The 14,687-nt window shown below is 41.3% G+C and overlaps 1 protein-coding gene across 1 annotated transcript in view; it reads right to left on the minus strand.

The window, feature by feature from the left end:
* HCRTR2 (hypocretin receptor 2) overlaps positions 1-8,416 on the minus strand; it is a 33,007-nt gene extending 24,591 nt beyond the window's left edge. The window contains exon 1 of the mRNA XM_074153791.1: positions 8,188-8,416. Coding sequence (XP_074009892.1) covers positions 8,188-8,416 — 229 coding nt within the window. The remainder of the gene's footprint in view (positions 1-8,187) is intronic.
* Between the last annotated feature and the right edge of the window lie 6,271 nt (positions 8,417-14,687).

Below are 14,687 nucleotides of genomic sequence, written 5' to 3' on the forward strand. Positions count from 1 at the left end.
AGTCCATCAAGAAAACTTCATCTACCTCATTATATTCCTGAAGAAAAAAACCCTCTCAAAAAACGATGATATGGTGAGATTGTTATTTTTCACATACAAATTTAATCCCTGTTGGTTTAGTGTCCTGGGGCATTTTAATTAGAGGCTATAATGCCATCTATTCAATTAGCATAGCCCATTGTATCTCAAGCTGAATATGAAAATAATACAAAGGCTCCAGCTGTTGCCTCCTGGAAGATTTACGCTGTCTTGAGCATATTAAACATTGTGCTGCAGTCCTTCCGCTGGTGGACTGCTGGTTCAGCTGTCAATTTGTTTTTCACATGTCAACCCTAAATCCTTTCCCTAACACTCCAAAAGTCTTGTCAACCTCTTATTCAATGGGTCATCTTCCAGTGCAACTTCTTGGCCAAAATAAAAACTTAATTTCCATAACTAGCGATACCTGGCATATCCTTATATAAATGAGCGACACTATCTCGTATCTCATTTTTGGTGAATAATAAATCCCAGATGGATGTAAACAAAGAATTATCATTTTCTTTCCCATTATACTAAACTTCAATTATTTTATTTTGCTTTGGTAATGCAATATCACAGTTGTTTGACTAAAATACCATAATATGGCCATCCAGCAGTCATTTGGAAGTAATGCCGTGATTATAAGCACTGGTCATCAACATCTCCATATGCATGAGGCACAAAACTTCTAAGGAGCTTCACTCCATCACAATATTTTACAATCAAACAGCGATTAAAAATGTGTTAAGTAGATTTGAGTTACACATTATTTATTCTCTACCTCCTACCCCCACAAAAAAAAATTGTTTCCACGTGGCAACGAATTAGTTCTTCATACAGCACTCTCCTCCTTGGGCCGTTTTGGTGATGTCATTACCAACTGTGAATCAAGGTCTGGGTGGTGGAGCATTGAGCAACACCATCATGTTGAAAGGAAGGCTGAGTAGATAGGCTACCAAGTGGGATTCTGGAGAGCTAGAGCCCCTGTGGAAGCACTGACTGGATGCACACTGTTGGAAGGAAAAACATTGTGATTGAAACTACTTTCATTATGAACAATTCCTGATTGAGGATTCTTCTGCTTTAACTTAAGAGTCTGAAAATTAGGTGCTTATTTTATTTGTTTTAGGAAGGCTTTCCATGAGTCTTTCAATAACTTTATTGATGAACTTGATTGAGGGGTGAGAAGCACTTTAACTAAATTGCAGAGGATTTTTAATTAGGGGTTTTTGAAACCAACAGTGAGAACAAAAGATCTAAACCAAAGCAATCTCCTCTGTGAATGGGAAGATGATATCTACTTCCTAGGATGTCCATCTCTTACCCATTATTAAGCTCTAAACTCACACATTACTTCATTTTTTACATAACTAATCTTATCTGAAAAAACAAATCCAACATAAGACCTGGTTTATGTTGAAAAAGTAATAGAACAACACAAAAAAAAGACATGTTCTATATAACATTTATTATGAAAGAAATATTGAAAAAATTCCTACAGCTGGTAATAATATCCAGCAGATAAGAACTGTCCTTGAATATGTGACGCTACAGCTGAAAAGATGCACAATATTCTGGGCTGCACACACAAAGGAATTGCATAGCCTGCCAGCGAGGTGATAACTCCTCTCCAACAAGACGCAGTAGGTGTGGCAACAAATTCAAACAAAATCATGGAAGCATGACAAAAGGAGTAGGTGGTTAGGTCATGCTCCCTACGTATCACACATAAACAAGTATATATGTGTGGGTTTCATCACTTTTTTTTTTTTTTTTAGTAAAACTGTAGGAAAAATACTGAAACTGTAAGAAATACAGCTGCATGACGCTGAACATATGACATCTTAAAGTATTTTGTTGAACATCAGCTTCACTGATATGTACTAAAGGGGAACTGTCTCCCACAAAAGACAGTGAGAGTCTACATAGATAAAACAGATATACAGCAAGTTTGCTTGCAGCAATATATTTTCTGAGATGTTTTCTAGCTACCAAGTGCTCTATTGTACTCAGGCTTTTAAAGTGCCTTATGAGTTGAGGGTTGTGGGTTACTCATGTTCTCCAACCCACCTCTCTATTTTTTGTACTGCCTTATTATTACAGTGCTAGAGCAGAACACAAGAATTAAATTCTGCTTGCAGGAAGCTTATGTCTACAGATTACAATTGGGAGTAATAGCACAGCCATCTGATTGGCTCAAGATTCATTTTCTAACTCAGTCACATTACATAATCTTAGACAATTAACAATCTTATGGAAATGGGAGATATTACCAGGAGATCAGCTATGCTATAAAAACAGACTGTCAAAAATTCCAGGTTTTGTCACCTCTGGAGGAAGTACAAGGTACTATCAAACAGCTTTCTGAGCTAACTGTACTGATTAGAGCAGACAGATTGGTTTTAAATTGTCCCACCACACACACATACACACACAAACCATTACAAGTATTAATTGGCAACCCCGGTCATCCCTGCAGAGCTGGCTATACTGAATGACCAGTTATTTCATGATCACATTTGATATACTTATTTTTCTACCCATAGTATCAGTACGCCTACAAAATCCTTACACACACTTCATGTTAGTGATGGAAGGGCCATAAATATAGCTGTCATACTGCAAATGACACTACAGTAAAAAGATTTCACACTTCACTATGATTCAATTTAAACTTGGTCATTAAAATCAAGGAATGCTCCACAGCTGAAATGCTGTGCAACTAGGAAACCATATGCTTCAAAATGCGTCTGTCAGTCAGTGTAGAGTGGAGCTGACTAGGAAAAACCCTTCCACGTCCATGTCTGTTTCTAACATAGATGTAAGAATGCCTTTTCTTTAGACTACACAAATTAAAAACAATTCACTATGCTAGTAAAAGGCTACACCAAATATTTTGCATAGTATACAACTTCTGAATCTATATCATGAATCCACATTGCCAATATAATATTCCCCAAACTGGGCTAAAGTCCTTGCTGTCTTACTGTGCTGAGAACCAGGGGACAGAACACAGTTCTGTCAGGGCTCAGTGCACCCCCAGGGTCTCCAACCTACCCAGGGGTTGGCTGTCTGGGCTGGAGGCCAGCTTTGATATGGGACAGCATGTAAGCTGGGATCAGAGTTCTCAGAGAAAGATGCGAGACACCTCTTTTAGGGGTCCCCTCCTTGCCTGGGAGCTGGATTTATGCTCAGGTCCTCACACTTAGCTCAGGCAAAGACCACACTGTAAATATGCATGTGCCTTGCTGGTTTTGATTGTGTTCCTCACCCACTGACTTGACTTTCTGGCTTAACCTCAGACCTGCTTCATCGCTATGGTTTTGTCTGGAGTTTGCTGGGAGGTGACTGAATGCTGCTGAAGGTCACCAGCCCTGCCATGCCCTCAGGCACTCTGGTACTATGTTGGTGAGTACACTGCCCTGTCAGTCTTGCTGCTGCCCTCAGCTCCTGGCTCTCCTTCCCTTGAGGAATGGCCTATTCTAGCTCTTCTCTGACAAAATTCACAGTGAGATGTACAGTAAGTAAATCAGCTGCTAATGTCCTAAAAAACAAAACAAAAACCTCCCTGTTTCATTTGACATGCAAAATAGAAAGTAAACAATGCTTTAAAAACAAAGAATCATGCCAAACAAAACCTTCCATCTTTTGGAAAGATGGTGAGTTGGAAGTAATGGAAATGATGGTAAGCAGGAAGTGACGACAGATTTCATTTTATTTGGTAATGCCCCAAAGACGCTTCTGTCTGAAGAGCACTTCACCGACCTAAGGGAAAGATGTGTTAGTCTCTGTTCAGCTCCCGGCAGACAGGGCTCTACTGTTCTTAGTTGTCGTGGGTTGTGCAGTTGCTGAACAGCTCTGCTGAGTTACTTTTCTTCTTCCATAGGTAGATGATTCTTTCCAAACATCACTCACAATATAAAATTAATACTAGGCAGCATATCCTGCCACCATAAAGGTCGCACCTGTTTTGGGTCTAAATAGCAGAGCTGGTCTTCAGAACTATCACTCCAACAGGTTTGAGAATGTATAGAATTAAATGGGGTAAGTTCTTCAAAAGTTCCACATGTTTAGCAGGAGTACATCTTGAAAGTAAAATGAAACAAAACCGAAACTGTTCAAGACACGAGACATGAAACATCTCTTGCAGCTCACCTTCCTTCAGCTTTGGACATTGCCCTTTTTCAGAGATGGGTTCAACAGGACTGCACTATTCACACTAGGCAGAGATGCCTTTCTACATGAAGAATGGTAAAGGAAAGTGGCTTTAGTTATCATTCATCCAACATATAAAGGTGACTCTCATGCTGGTATTACAAAAGTAAAGCCCTTTCAGTGCCAGATTCCCCAAGTAATCCGGAAAAAAATTAAATGTAATAACTTAAAATGTGATTAAATGAAATATGGCTCATCTATGGCAATCAAATAGGATTCATGATGATCATGGCACCATTTAACAGAATACATGACTTAGCCAATTCTACTAACACATGCATGTATGCATAGACCTCAGTATTCACCAGATACCTTTAAAATTGTAAGAGAGCAGCACTTGAGACAGTTGCCTATTGATGGGCATTGACCAGGACTCTGGTGTTAGAACCATACACAAACCTATTCTTCTCCAGCCCTAAAAAATCAAACTACAATGCATAAAAATGAAATGAATGCTGTCGAGATCTATGAGTCAGACTATGAACTCTTTGAGGAAAGGACCACAGTTAGGTTCCGTACAGAACTCAGTGTAACTAACAGTTACTGTAAAATAGATAATAAATAATAGAGCAATCCAGAGAAGAGTAATTCTCTGTCAATTAAATTTGGCCTCATTCCGAGTTGGAAAGAAAACCAAGTGTCACCAAACTGTGTGAGTAAAGAAAGTTTCTGAAGTCTCTCACTGATGTTCTGCATGGTCTCTTAGTCTTGGGAGCCAGTATTGTTGAGGACTTTCAAGCTGGGTGCTGGCAGGTTGTGTGTGCTTGGGATCTCAGGTCCTGCCAGTCCTGGGGAGGGCTGCCAAGAGGCCCAGCAGCCCAGCTGGTGGGACACCAGAAGGCTGCTTGTTCTGCGCTCAGTCTTTGATCAAACCAAGTGATCTCTGCTGTACTTTGATTTTGATGAATGCATGTTCCCTGAGGGAAACCATTCCAATGGAAGAGTTCTAACTCATGCAAATGAAAAACTTCCATGAGAACCATTCCCATTCTTTACCTGTATAAATTGAGTTAAACGTATGGAGTTGTACATTTCTTATTAATCCCTTGTGGTCTTATTCCAGTCATCAACTGCTGCAACTGGTTGGTGTGGAATGATCATGTCAGTAACCAGAGACCTCCATACATCCTAAAAATATCTTTTCTCCTTTAATTATCTAGTTTTCTGTTTTTTACTAATGTTGTAATGTTTTCACATAAAGAGGAAACAGGTATTTATTGTACAGTCAATATACATTCTCCATTAAGAAGTCCTATGTTTTGCATTAGCTTTTTCATTGCTGTGCAGTGGTAAAGAAATCTTTTGGTCTTGTTTGCAAAACAGAAAGTCCTTATCCTCAACACCTATTCTGCTTCTAGTGATAAATAGCGACCTAGTGAAGAAGAAAATAGGACAAAGCAAACTGATGTTATCATCTGGATTTCAGATTCTCTGAACGTTCATGCAAATATGTCCTAAACCCTTCTATTTCTTCACAGCAGCTTGCACTGAAATCTCTGGTAAGCCCCCAGAGCACAGGGGCACACATGAGAATCACTGACATGGAGCACATGAATGCAATAACGAAGCTTGCATTCAAATGCGGACTTGCTAACTGTTTTCACTTTAGCTGGTTTGTGCAGCAGCTCGGACAGTGTGTGTCAATTCTCCTAATTAAACTGAAAGTTAAATAGCAATGCAGACCTTGTTATATGCTACCGTAAGTAGAATCCCTGCAGTGCAGCTCACTCAAGAGCCCAGTAGATGTCAATCAAAGTTCAAGCTTCTGATTCTTTCCTTGGCTGTTAATTAACTCTCGGGATGCTTCAATTTAGTTTATTACTAATATCTGAGGGATGTGCTGTGCCTTCCACTTGCACAGATGTTACTGCTGGGACACAATGAGTCTCTTCATCCCATGTGAACGCACAAATCAAAATAAGAGGCAGAAATACAATTTTTCAGTAGCACATAGGGAAACGTCTTTCCTGATTACTTAAGTGCTATCTGAATGGGACATGGAGAAAATAAAATCAAAGCATTGACTTCACATGCCACACTAGTCCAGCAGCATTGGTCAAACATAAGCAGAGGAACTCACTGCATAATTAAGGATGAGAGCATAAAGCACTATTAGCCACTAAAGCTCTCTTTAGAACCACTTCTGCTCTGTTTCAAGAAGGTCCATGACTAAATCCCAGCTTAACCTTGAATATGGATTTTTTCAAGCAGAAAAAAATAGCTTCTGAGAAACTTCAAAATGTGTACTGCTTTATATCAGTTTTTCAGTGGCAGCCAAATAAAGTTTCACAAAAATGCCTTTGGAAAGAGCATTAGACCACATCCTTTTCTCTCCTCAAAATCACGTGAGCTGCAATCAGTGCAGTATGAGCTTTCTTGCATAAAGATTAGACAGTGTTTAGCTAACGAGCACCTGCACCTGTAGACCCCACAAACAACTTGCCCCTAAACAGAAGCAGCAGTTTGGGTGGGCGAGGTCCGTGTAATGCACAAAGGCGGTTTAAAGAGCAAATGGCTTGGGCAGCAGCAGTCCAGTCAAAGGAAAGGTGGGTGGACAGCTAAATGCCAGCTTCCATCCCAAGCCAAAAGATAACCGACGCAAATGTCAGGGAGGAGTGGCTCTACATCAGCACCTGTATCGTCTTTATTTGCAAGAGCACAGAGAGGAAAGCTCTTCTCCTGGCTTCAGGGGAAAAAAAAAAAAAAAAAAGTGTAAATAGGGTGAGAGCTCCTAGGGCTGAAGATTTGACCTTGAATCTTTAAAGGTAAGAGGACAGCCCGTTTACAGAAACGCTGGAGGCAAAGAGGTAAACATAGGTAGTTCTCCTAAAACAGTTTTTGCTCAAGATCAGAACGAAGGACACTTTTTTCCCCTAGTTTAAAGTACACCCTCTTTGCGAGGGCTGTTATCTTTACACCACCTGTCGAGCTGGCTGCCGAGCAATGGAGCAAGCAAACGCGCTCAGGCTTCTGAGCAGCTCTAATGTAACCTCTTTGGCTGAAAACTCACTGGTTTCACCAACGTGCACACTGGATGTTTACAGGCAGTTACGGCACCGTTCCAGAAAAAAAAAAAAAAAAGAAAAGAAAAAAAAAAAGACGCATCATCAGTCCGTTGAAACAAAAAAAAAAAAAAAAAAAAAAGCAGCCTTGCAAAATTTTCCCTTTGGCTGCAATCTTATTTGTATCTCGCCTCGGGAAGCCTTAGAGAGCTTACAAGCGACGGCCCTGCCATGCATAAATCCTTCGGAAAAAACATGAATGGATGGAAGACCCGTATGGCAGGGCTGGGCGCGCCAGCGTGCCGCTCCGTTCATGAAAATGTCACCGATATAAATAAAAAAAGGCAAATGACTCCCGCTAAGTGGGTTCTCACGGCGGTAAACCGGCTCCTCGGCGGTCACACCACGCGTGGGTCGCCCCCCGCTGCCCTCCCGCCTGAGCTGAGCCGGGGGTGGTGCGGGCAACCCCCCCCCCCCCCCCCCGCCGCCGCCGCCGCCGCCGCCGCCTCCCCCCCCCCCGCCTCCTTCACGGATGAATGGGAGCGGGCCGGGCTGTGAGATGGAGCAGCAGCCTCCCGGGCGGGCTGAGAGGCGGAGCCGCCGGCCGGGGCGGGCAGGGCCGTGGACGGACGGACGGACGGACGGACGGGCGTTCAGCAGCTCGGCCCGGCTGCGAGGGTTGGGAACTGGCCGGCAGCCCACGGCTCCCCATCCCTGGGTCCCTCCGACCGAGCTCCGCCTGTCCCTCTTCTCCCGCGCAAAGGGGAGCGGTTTTCACGCTGGCCGCGCAGCCTTAACTACCCCCCGCGAATGGGGACATCCGTGTTTTCAGCGGGGGAAGCGAACCACACACCCCCACCCCCTACCCCCCCTTTTTCCAGCCACTCTCCGTGCAAACCCCCCAGCTCGGCAAGGGGGGGACCGGGAAGTTTGGGGGAGCGCGACTTACCCAGGACGTTCCCGACGAGCGCCACGATGAAGACGACGATGTAGCCGGCGATCAGCGCCCATTCGTACTCCTTGGGGTGCAAATACTCCTTCCAGAGGTATCGCAGGAACTCCTCATCGTCGTAGTCGGAGGAAGGGGTTAAAAAAGCCTCCCGCGTTTCGTTTAGCTCCGATCCGGTCGTCCAATTCCTGTACGGAGGGGAACCATCCTCGGGTTGAATCCCGGACATCCCTGGTGGTTGGTCCGGGGCTGGGGAAAAAAAAATATTAAAAAAAAAAAAGCCCACAACGCGATCCTCTCAGAGCATCCGAGCTTTCTCCCGTCCGTCCATCGAGGCTTGTGGTTGCCAGTGCGAAAAGCGGGGTGTGGGGAGAAAAATGACGCGGGAACTTACGGGAGCCAATGCGGGAACAGGCTGGGGATCCGCGTCGGTCCCCAACCCGCCCTGATCAGCCTTTTCCCCAGCCCGGCACCTGCCCCCGCTGGAAAAATCACGTCCGTTTCCGACGACACCAATTTTCGTTCCCCAAACTATACACATGCCACCCCCCCAACCCTCCTCGCCCGCATCTTCTCCTCCTCCCCCCCCTGCCCCCCCTCCCCTCACACTCCGTCCTTCCCATCCCCATCCCCGCATCTCTACCCCCGACCCTGCTCGAGGCTGGTCCACCCCTCTTCCGACTCCCGTTCCCCTCGGTTTCCCACCCTCTGTCGCACAGGCACTTCTTTTTAGACCTTTCTACATTAAATACCACATATATTTAAGACATTTGTAGATTAAAGGCAGTGGAAGGCTGCTGTGGAAGGACGTACAGGGTGAAAGGAGCCATTAGTAACGAGTGGCTAATGAGGCTCTCTCCTTTCTGTGCCTCTTTGAAAGTTGGGCTGAGTGGGGCTGGATTAAAGGGGTTAACCCCGATGGGAAAATCCTTCAGAGCACTGATCAGACAAGCGTGGGGGTTCATCGGATTTGAAGATCTCTGAGAGCTCACTGTAGGCTTGAGTCTAGCATGCAGACTCCCTGCGCTGAGGTTATTTCAAATGTCCAGCTTGGGATCTCAAGACAGCAACTGTCCCTTAGCTATTCTGAATGCAGCTGAGCTGGCAGAAAGCAATTCAAGAGAGACCAGCAGTGCTAGTTAAATGATGTGATAGGATTCCTGGCTTCTGGTCATTGCTTCTTGAATTATTTTCATACTTTGCCCAGTGTACAGTTCCCAAAAGAGAAGGGATAGGTCTGGACTTGTCCCTGCCCCACTGAAAAAATCCCCTCATATTCAGGTAATCTGTTTAATTCCTAGCTGAGTAATTTGATGAGTCTGTCATAAGCACCACTTCTGCTGTGAAATGACACACGTTGCTCAGTTAAGCATTTCAGTGCTGACTCTGCAGCTCAATAGGAACAGAGGAACTATTACGGTGGGACTCTACTTCTAACACATAAGTGTAACAGAGAGGCAGATATTCATAAACATCATAGTGCTTAGCCTTAGACAGTAGTTTAGGTTCCTGAATTATTCTTTACTGGTTTGCAGCCTTCTCTATCGCCTCCAAAGTCCTATACAGCATACCTACACCTGATGTTGACTTTTGTTTCTATAGACCTGCTCTCTTTGTGTTGGTTTGCTGTAAAACAAAGAAAAATCCATTTCCTATTCCACAGGACTTTTAAGGATGAATCCATTAAAGAGTGAGATATACTTGGATATACAGGTAAGATCAGCACCTGTGTTATGTAAATTAGAAAGGTAGATTTTGCAAGCATCATAAATAAAGACTTGATACTCTGCAACTAATGTTGTCAAAGATTATATTAGCTGAGATCTGGGTTTTGAGAAGTGATTTAAACTCTCCTGAGAATGTGGCAATGCAGGTCTACTTGGTACAGAAAAAGAGACATGTTTAAGGAGCTTGTCATGGTCCTCGCAAGTGATGAAAAGACTGAGAGTATGACCATTTGGTGATCAGTAACAGACAACCAAACTCATGCTCCAGCTTGTTTCATATGTTAAAACATTGGTCCATAATTACAATATTTGTTTCCAATTTGCCATAAAGTCTGAAACAGGTAATGCCTTTTTTGACAGAGTGCTTTTTTTTTGTCTTCCTCCCTCCCCAATAATAAGGACTTGAATTGAAAAGGTGTAAATATTAAGAAACAACATGGTTTTGTGAAAAATACATCTTAAGGATCATTATTTTTTCAGCAAGACTACACATTTGATTGATGAAGACATAAATAAATGATTATGCAGATTGATAAGCTGCATAAATTTGGTATTCCTAGAGTACTGTAAGACATTTGCTTTGATTGATACAGCACATTCCGATTAGGAGGACAGAATAGTAAAAATCAATATGGCACACATTACAAAGATTAAAAATGGGCTAACTAACACATCTCAGAAGGAAATGGTGGGCAAAGAATCGTCAGCCTGTGTATTTCTACTGTCAGTTCTTGGTTCTGTTACACTCATTGCCCAATGATCTTGAGGACGCTGTCAGGTGATCAGGGGGTAATCAGCTGAACACACACACTCTCATGGCAAATCTATAGCCAGAAAATTTCATGTCATCCTTGAAATAAGGATATCTGTGAAAACAGATTAAGATATATAGAAGCATATACCATATATAGAGTGAAACTTGACTAAGTGAAAATCTTCACCATGTACAAAACTCTGCTACTGAGGAAATATTTTTCAAACTGAGTCATTTTAGCCGTACATTTTAAAATCAAGATCGAATGCCTTTCTGAAAGATAAGTGCTAGATGAAATGGGAATTAACTCAGAAAAGTTGCATGACCTGTAGTATGCAAGAGGTCCGATTAGATGATTACAGTAGTCCCCTCTGGCTTTCTAATTTGTGAAAGTGAGTTAGCAAAATAGATTCATCTGATGAATGTTAGTGCTGAATTATCTTTTAATTATATTATTTGCATTAAGACTAGTGCAGCAGTTTAAATCTATTCCTTTCATATGCAAGTGAACAACAAATGCTCAAAAGTATGTACTTGTTATTTTGTAAACCGGATTATTTTTCAGTTCAAAACCTGTTCAACGTGTGGTTTTACAAACTTCTACAAGCAAAGGATATACCAGCTACCCAGCACTTAAAAGAAGCTTAAATTCAAGGTTATAGCTATTTACCTTCTTATCTCAGGAGAGTACTGTCTGGTACTTTATTTAGCTAAATGGTTCGCATACATTGGTATCTTTTTTAATCCATAACTTTCCATTGCTAATCCAAAAATACTGAAATGAAATTATTAGCCCTAGAAGATATGCCTTGTGGCTTTCAGTGCCACTTATTATATGATATTAGGCCATGTGAATATAAATCAAACACAATTTTATGCTTTATTGCATCTGATAGCTCGCAGGAACTGACATTCATAGAGAACAAACCAACCCCATTTCAGCATCCAAGTTTATTGCTTTGTCAAACACATTTTCCCCCTCTGTGATAATAATTCTATTGCAAACTTACATTTTTATTAATCACACAAATAGGCAGCATTTTTTCATATCTTAGAGACTAGCTCTTTCATTTGAAAATCTATTTGATTCAGAGGATTAGTTCCATACTAGACTAATAGCATATTAAGTTAGGAGCCTTTTATCAAAGCAAAATGAATTTTAAAGTTTTTGCAAACTTGGGTTAAGAGGCAGCTGAGCTGGAGAGTTTCTGTTCAGCCTTTGCTGAACATTTTAACGCGTGCTTTCATTCTTGGGAAGCAAACAACATAAGCGTGGCTGCTGAAGAGAAATAGGCTGTTGTATTGGCAGTAGAGATGGATTGTACGAATATGTCCTTCCTTCCCATCTTCCTTTCACTGTTCTCCTTTAACAGCTTTTCTCTGTCCCCTTTCTCTCACCTACGGAATACACCAAATGACAGTTCAGTAGAAAACCACCAGCCTTACTGTTTATTTACCTGAGCATTTCTGCTCAGTCATGTTCCAGATTTTGTCTGTGAAGCCCCTCTGGCATCTTTCCTCCCTATAATGGTATTTCAAGGTGGAAGCACTGGTTCCCCTGCAGCAGCACTAAGTAGTTCCTGAGAAGCAGATGGGCTAAAGAGTCAAGAAGGGAAGACAGTAAACGAGCAAGTAGAGAGAAAATGAGAGCAAGAGAGAAAGACTGATAGAGAAAGCCAGGTTTGGAAATCAATACAGCCATAAAATACCCCAGTGGGGTAATAAAGGTAGCAACTACTAGGCAGCAAGGTGTAAACAGCCACAAAAGAAAAATGACTACTGTAATTTTTTTTTGTGAAAAGAATGAATTAGTCAGCAAATCTTACAAATTAACATCATGATGCTCCATCACATAGTGCATTTGCAGCACCACAATTCCTTTAGGCCCCTGCTTGTCTTAGCATTAATTCAGTAATGAATTGTAGATTAAAGAGGTAAAATTAGTTTTAACATGTGAGATATTATTCAAACCTGCTGTTGAATTTTTGGAACCACTGGTGATATAAGAAGCATCCAGCAATTAACCTGGTTTAGCCAACCTCAGGCATTTTTGTATGTAGAAAGCAGGGTTCTGTTCGGCAGGATCCTGTTTTAAACAATCCAATAGCTTGCTAAGGTACCATTACCCAAATATAGTAAGAATATCAGCTATCATCTATTGATTTATTTGCTCACTAGCACCATTAAAATGAGGCAAAGCTAAGAGAACTTGCTCTGTTTCTAGCAGTGATCAGATAAGAAAGACCAGGAGTTGGTTAGATCATGTCACCTTCATTATTAATATCCACCAATGCAGAACATATTTGAAGTGAAAAAGTCTGATTCTAGTCTCATTCACAGTACTGTAAATTAGAATTAATTTCATTCATGTCAGTAGAGTTATGCCACTGTAATACAAATTAAAGTAATATACTGCATAGTTGTGCAAGTTCAGATGAAGTGAAAGCAATATGAGAATCTGAGTCTCAGTGAAAATTCTTGGGCCATTTGCTTATTAACAGACAAGTACTAAAAAAGGTTAAGAAAAAAAATTGGCTTTGATTAGGAAAATGAATATGTTCCATCTGCAATATTCACTTCTTCACTAAGTCTACAAGTATTTAAAAGCAAACACATTTAAAGATCAGGGCACAGATTCAACCTCGATAGAACAAATTACAATACACCTTACCCAAAGAGGTCTCTGAATTGTGTACGGAAGCTGAAAGAGGGATGTCTGTGTACTCTATTTTTCGTAAGACAAGGCACACTCAATGGTAATTCCAGTCAACAAGTTTAAATAAGTAAAAAAATCCCCAACTCTTCTTAACTTCATGTTTATGTGAATACTGGAACTCGTTGTTGTAGAAGCCAAGGCAAATTTATTACAAGTCCATCAAAGCTGTTAAATGAGGCAGTTTGGATGCAACATTACACTCAAGAGCTCTGAAGCTAGAGAAAATACAACTCCAAATATAAACTGTTTCTTAAAATTAATTTCCCTAGCATCTGCTCCTGACCCATTTGGAAACAGCACAGGATCTTTGGTGTGATCTGAGACAAGATGGATGCTTTCATATTAAGTATTTTGAGGAATAAGAAAGAAAAGGCACAAAGAGTCTTTTTTTTTTTTTTTTTTAATAAAGATTTTTGTTATTTTAAAGGCCTTTCAGAGGAATTTAGCACAAACGTCCAGTGCTCTAGAAAACACCGGATTAATTGTGGTAAAGATTTTCATGGCTATTAGAGCCCTGGATCTACCCTTTACAACATGAAGCAAGGAACAATTTCTGTTCTCCAGAAAGTACATTTTAAGCAGAAAAGTTAGATGAAGAGTGGGAAGCAAAACAGTGGCAAAGGTGCTTTTCAGTGATGTATCACTTTTGGTATATGAAAGCTCAATGACACCGACCTGTGTTTCAGGCTATGACCTGTATTTTCTGTATTCAGGTTCACTGACCTACTGACATAAGATCAGACCAAAAGTACTATATTGTCCGACTGCTTTTATCAGACTCGTTCTTACTTTGTTCTCCAATCCCTCAGAAAAGCAGGTCGTATTGCATGAAGTCAAAGATCCCTCTAATCAGTGATACATCTCTGACAGTGTCCAGAATAGATGTGTAGAGGGGAATATAAGGGTAAGGCAAGTTGAAATGATACTTTCCATCATTACAACTTCTCATCTTTGAGCAATCTGCAAGTTAGAAGCTTCCTGAGGCGAACCATTATGTCTGGTTAATAAATAAGTTTTTACATTTTTTTCCCCAACAGTTTTGCTTAACTGTTTTCTGAACCCATCTGCTTCCACCATAACTAGAAGCAATGATTTCCACAGCTAGTTGCAGTGTTCTTCCTTTGCTACCTTTAAAACTTGCTGGATAATTTTATTTGGTTTGTTGCTCATATATTGTAAAAATTAGAATATTTGCCTTTCCGCTTTTTCCATACTACTTGCGATGCTCTTTTCCTCAGTCAAGTCCTTCTTGAAAGGACCTCCATTTCAGCAGTATTTTATTTTTGTTACACAATTTAGCATC

Source organism: Numenius arquata, chromosome 9 (assembly GCF_964106895.1).
Source record: "Numenius arquata chromosome 9, bNumArq3.hap1.1, whole genome shotgun sequence".
Lineage (NCBI taxonomy): Eukaryota > Metazoa > Chordata > Aves > Charadriiformes > Scolopacidae > Numenius > Numenius arquata.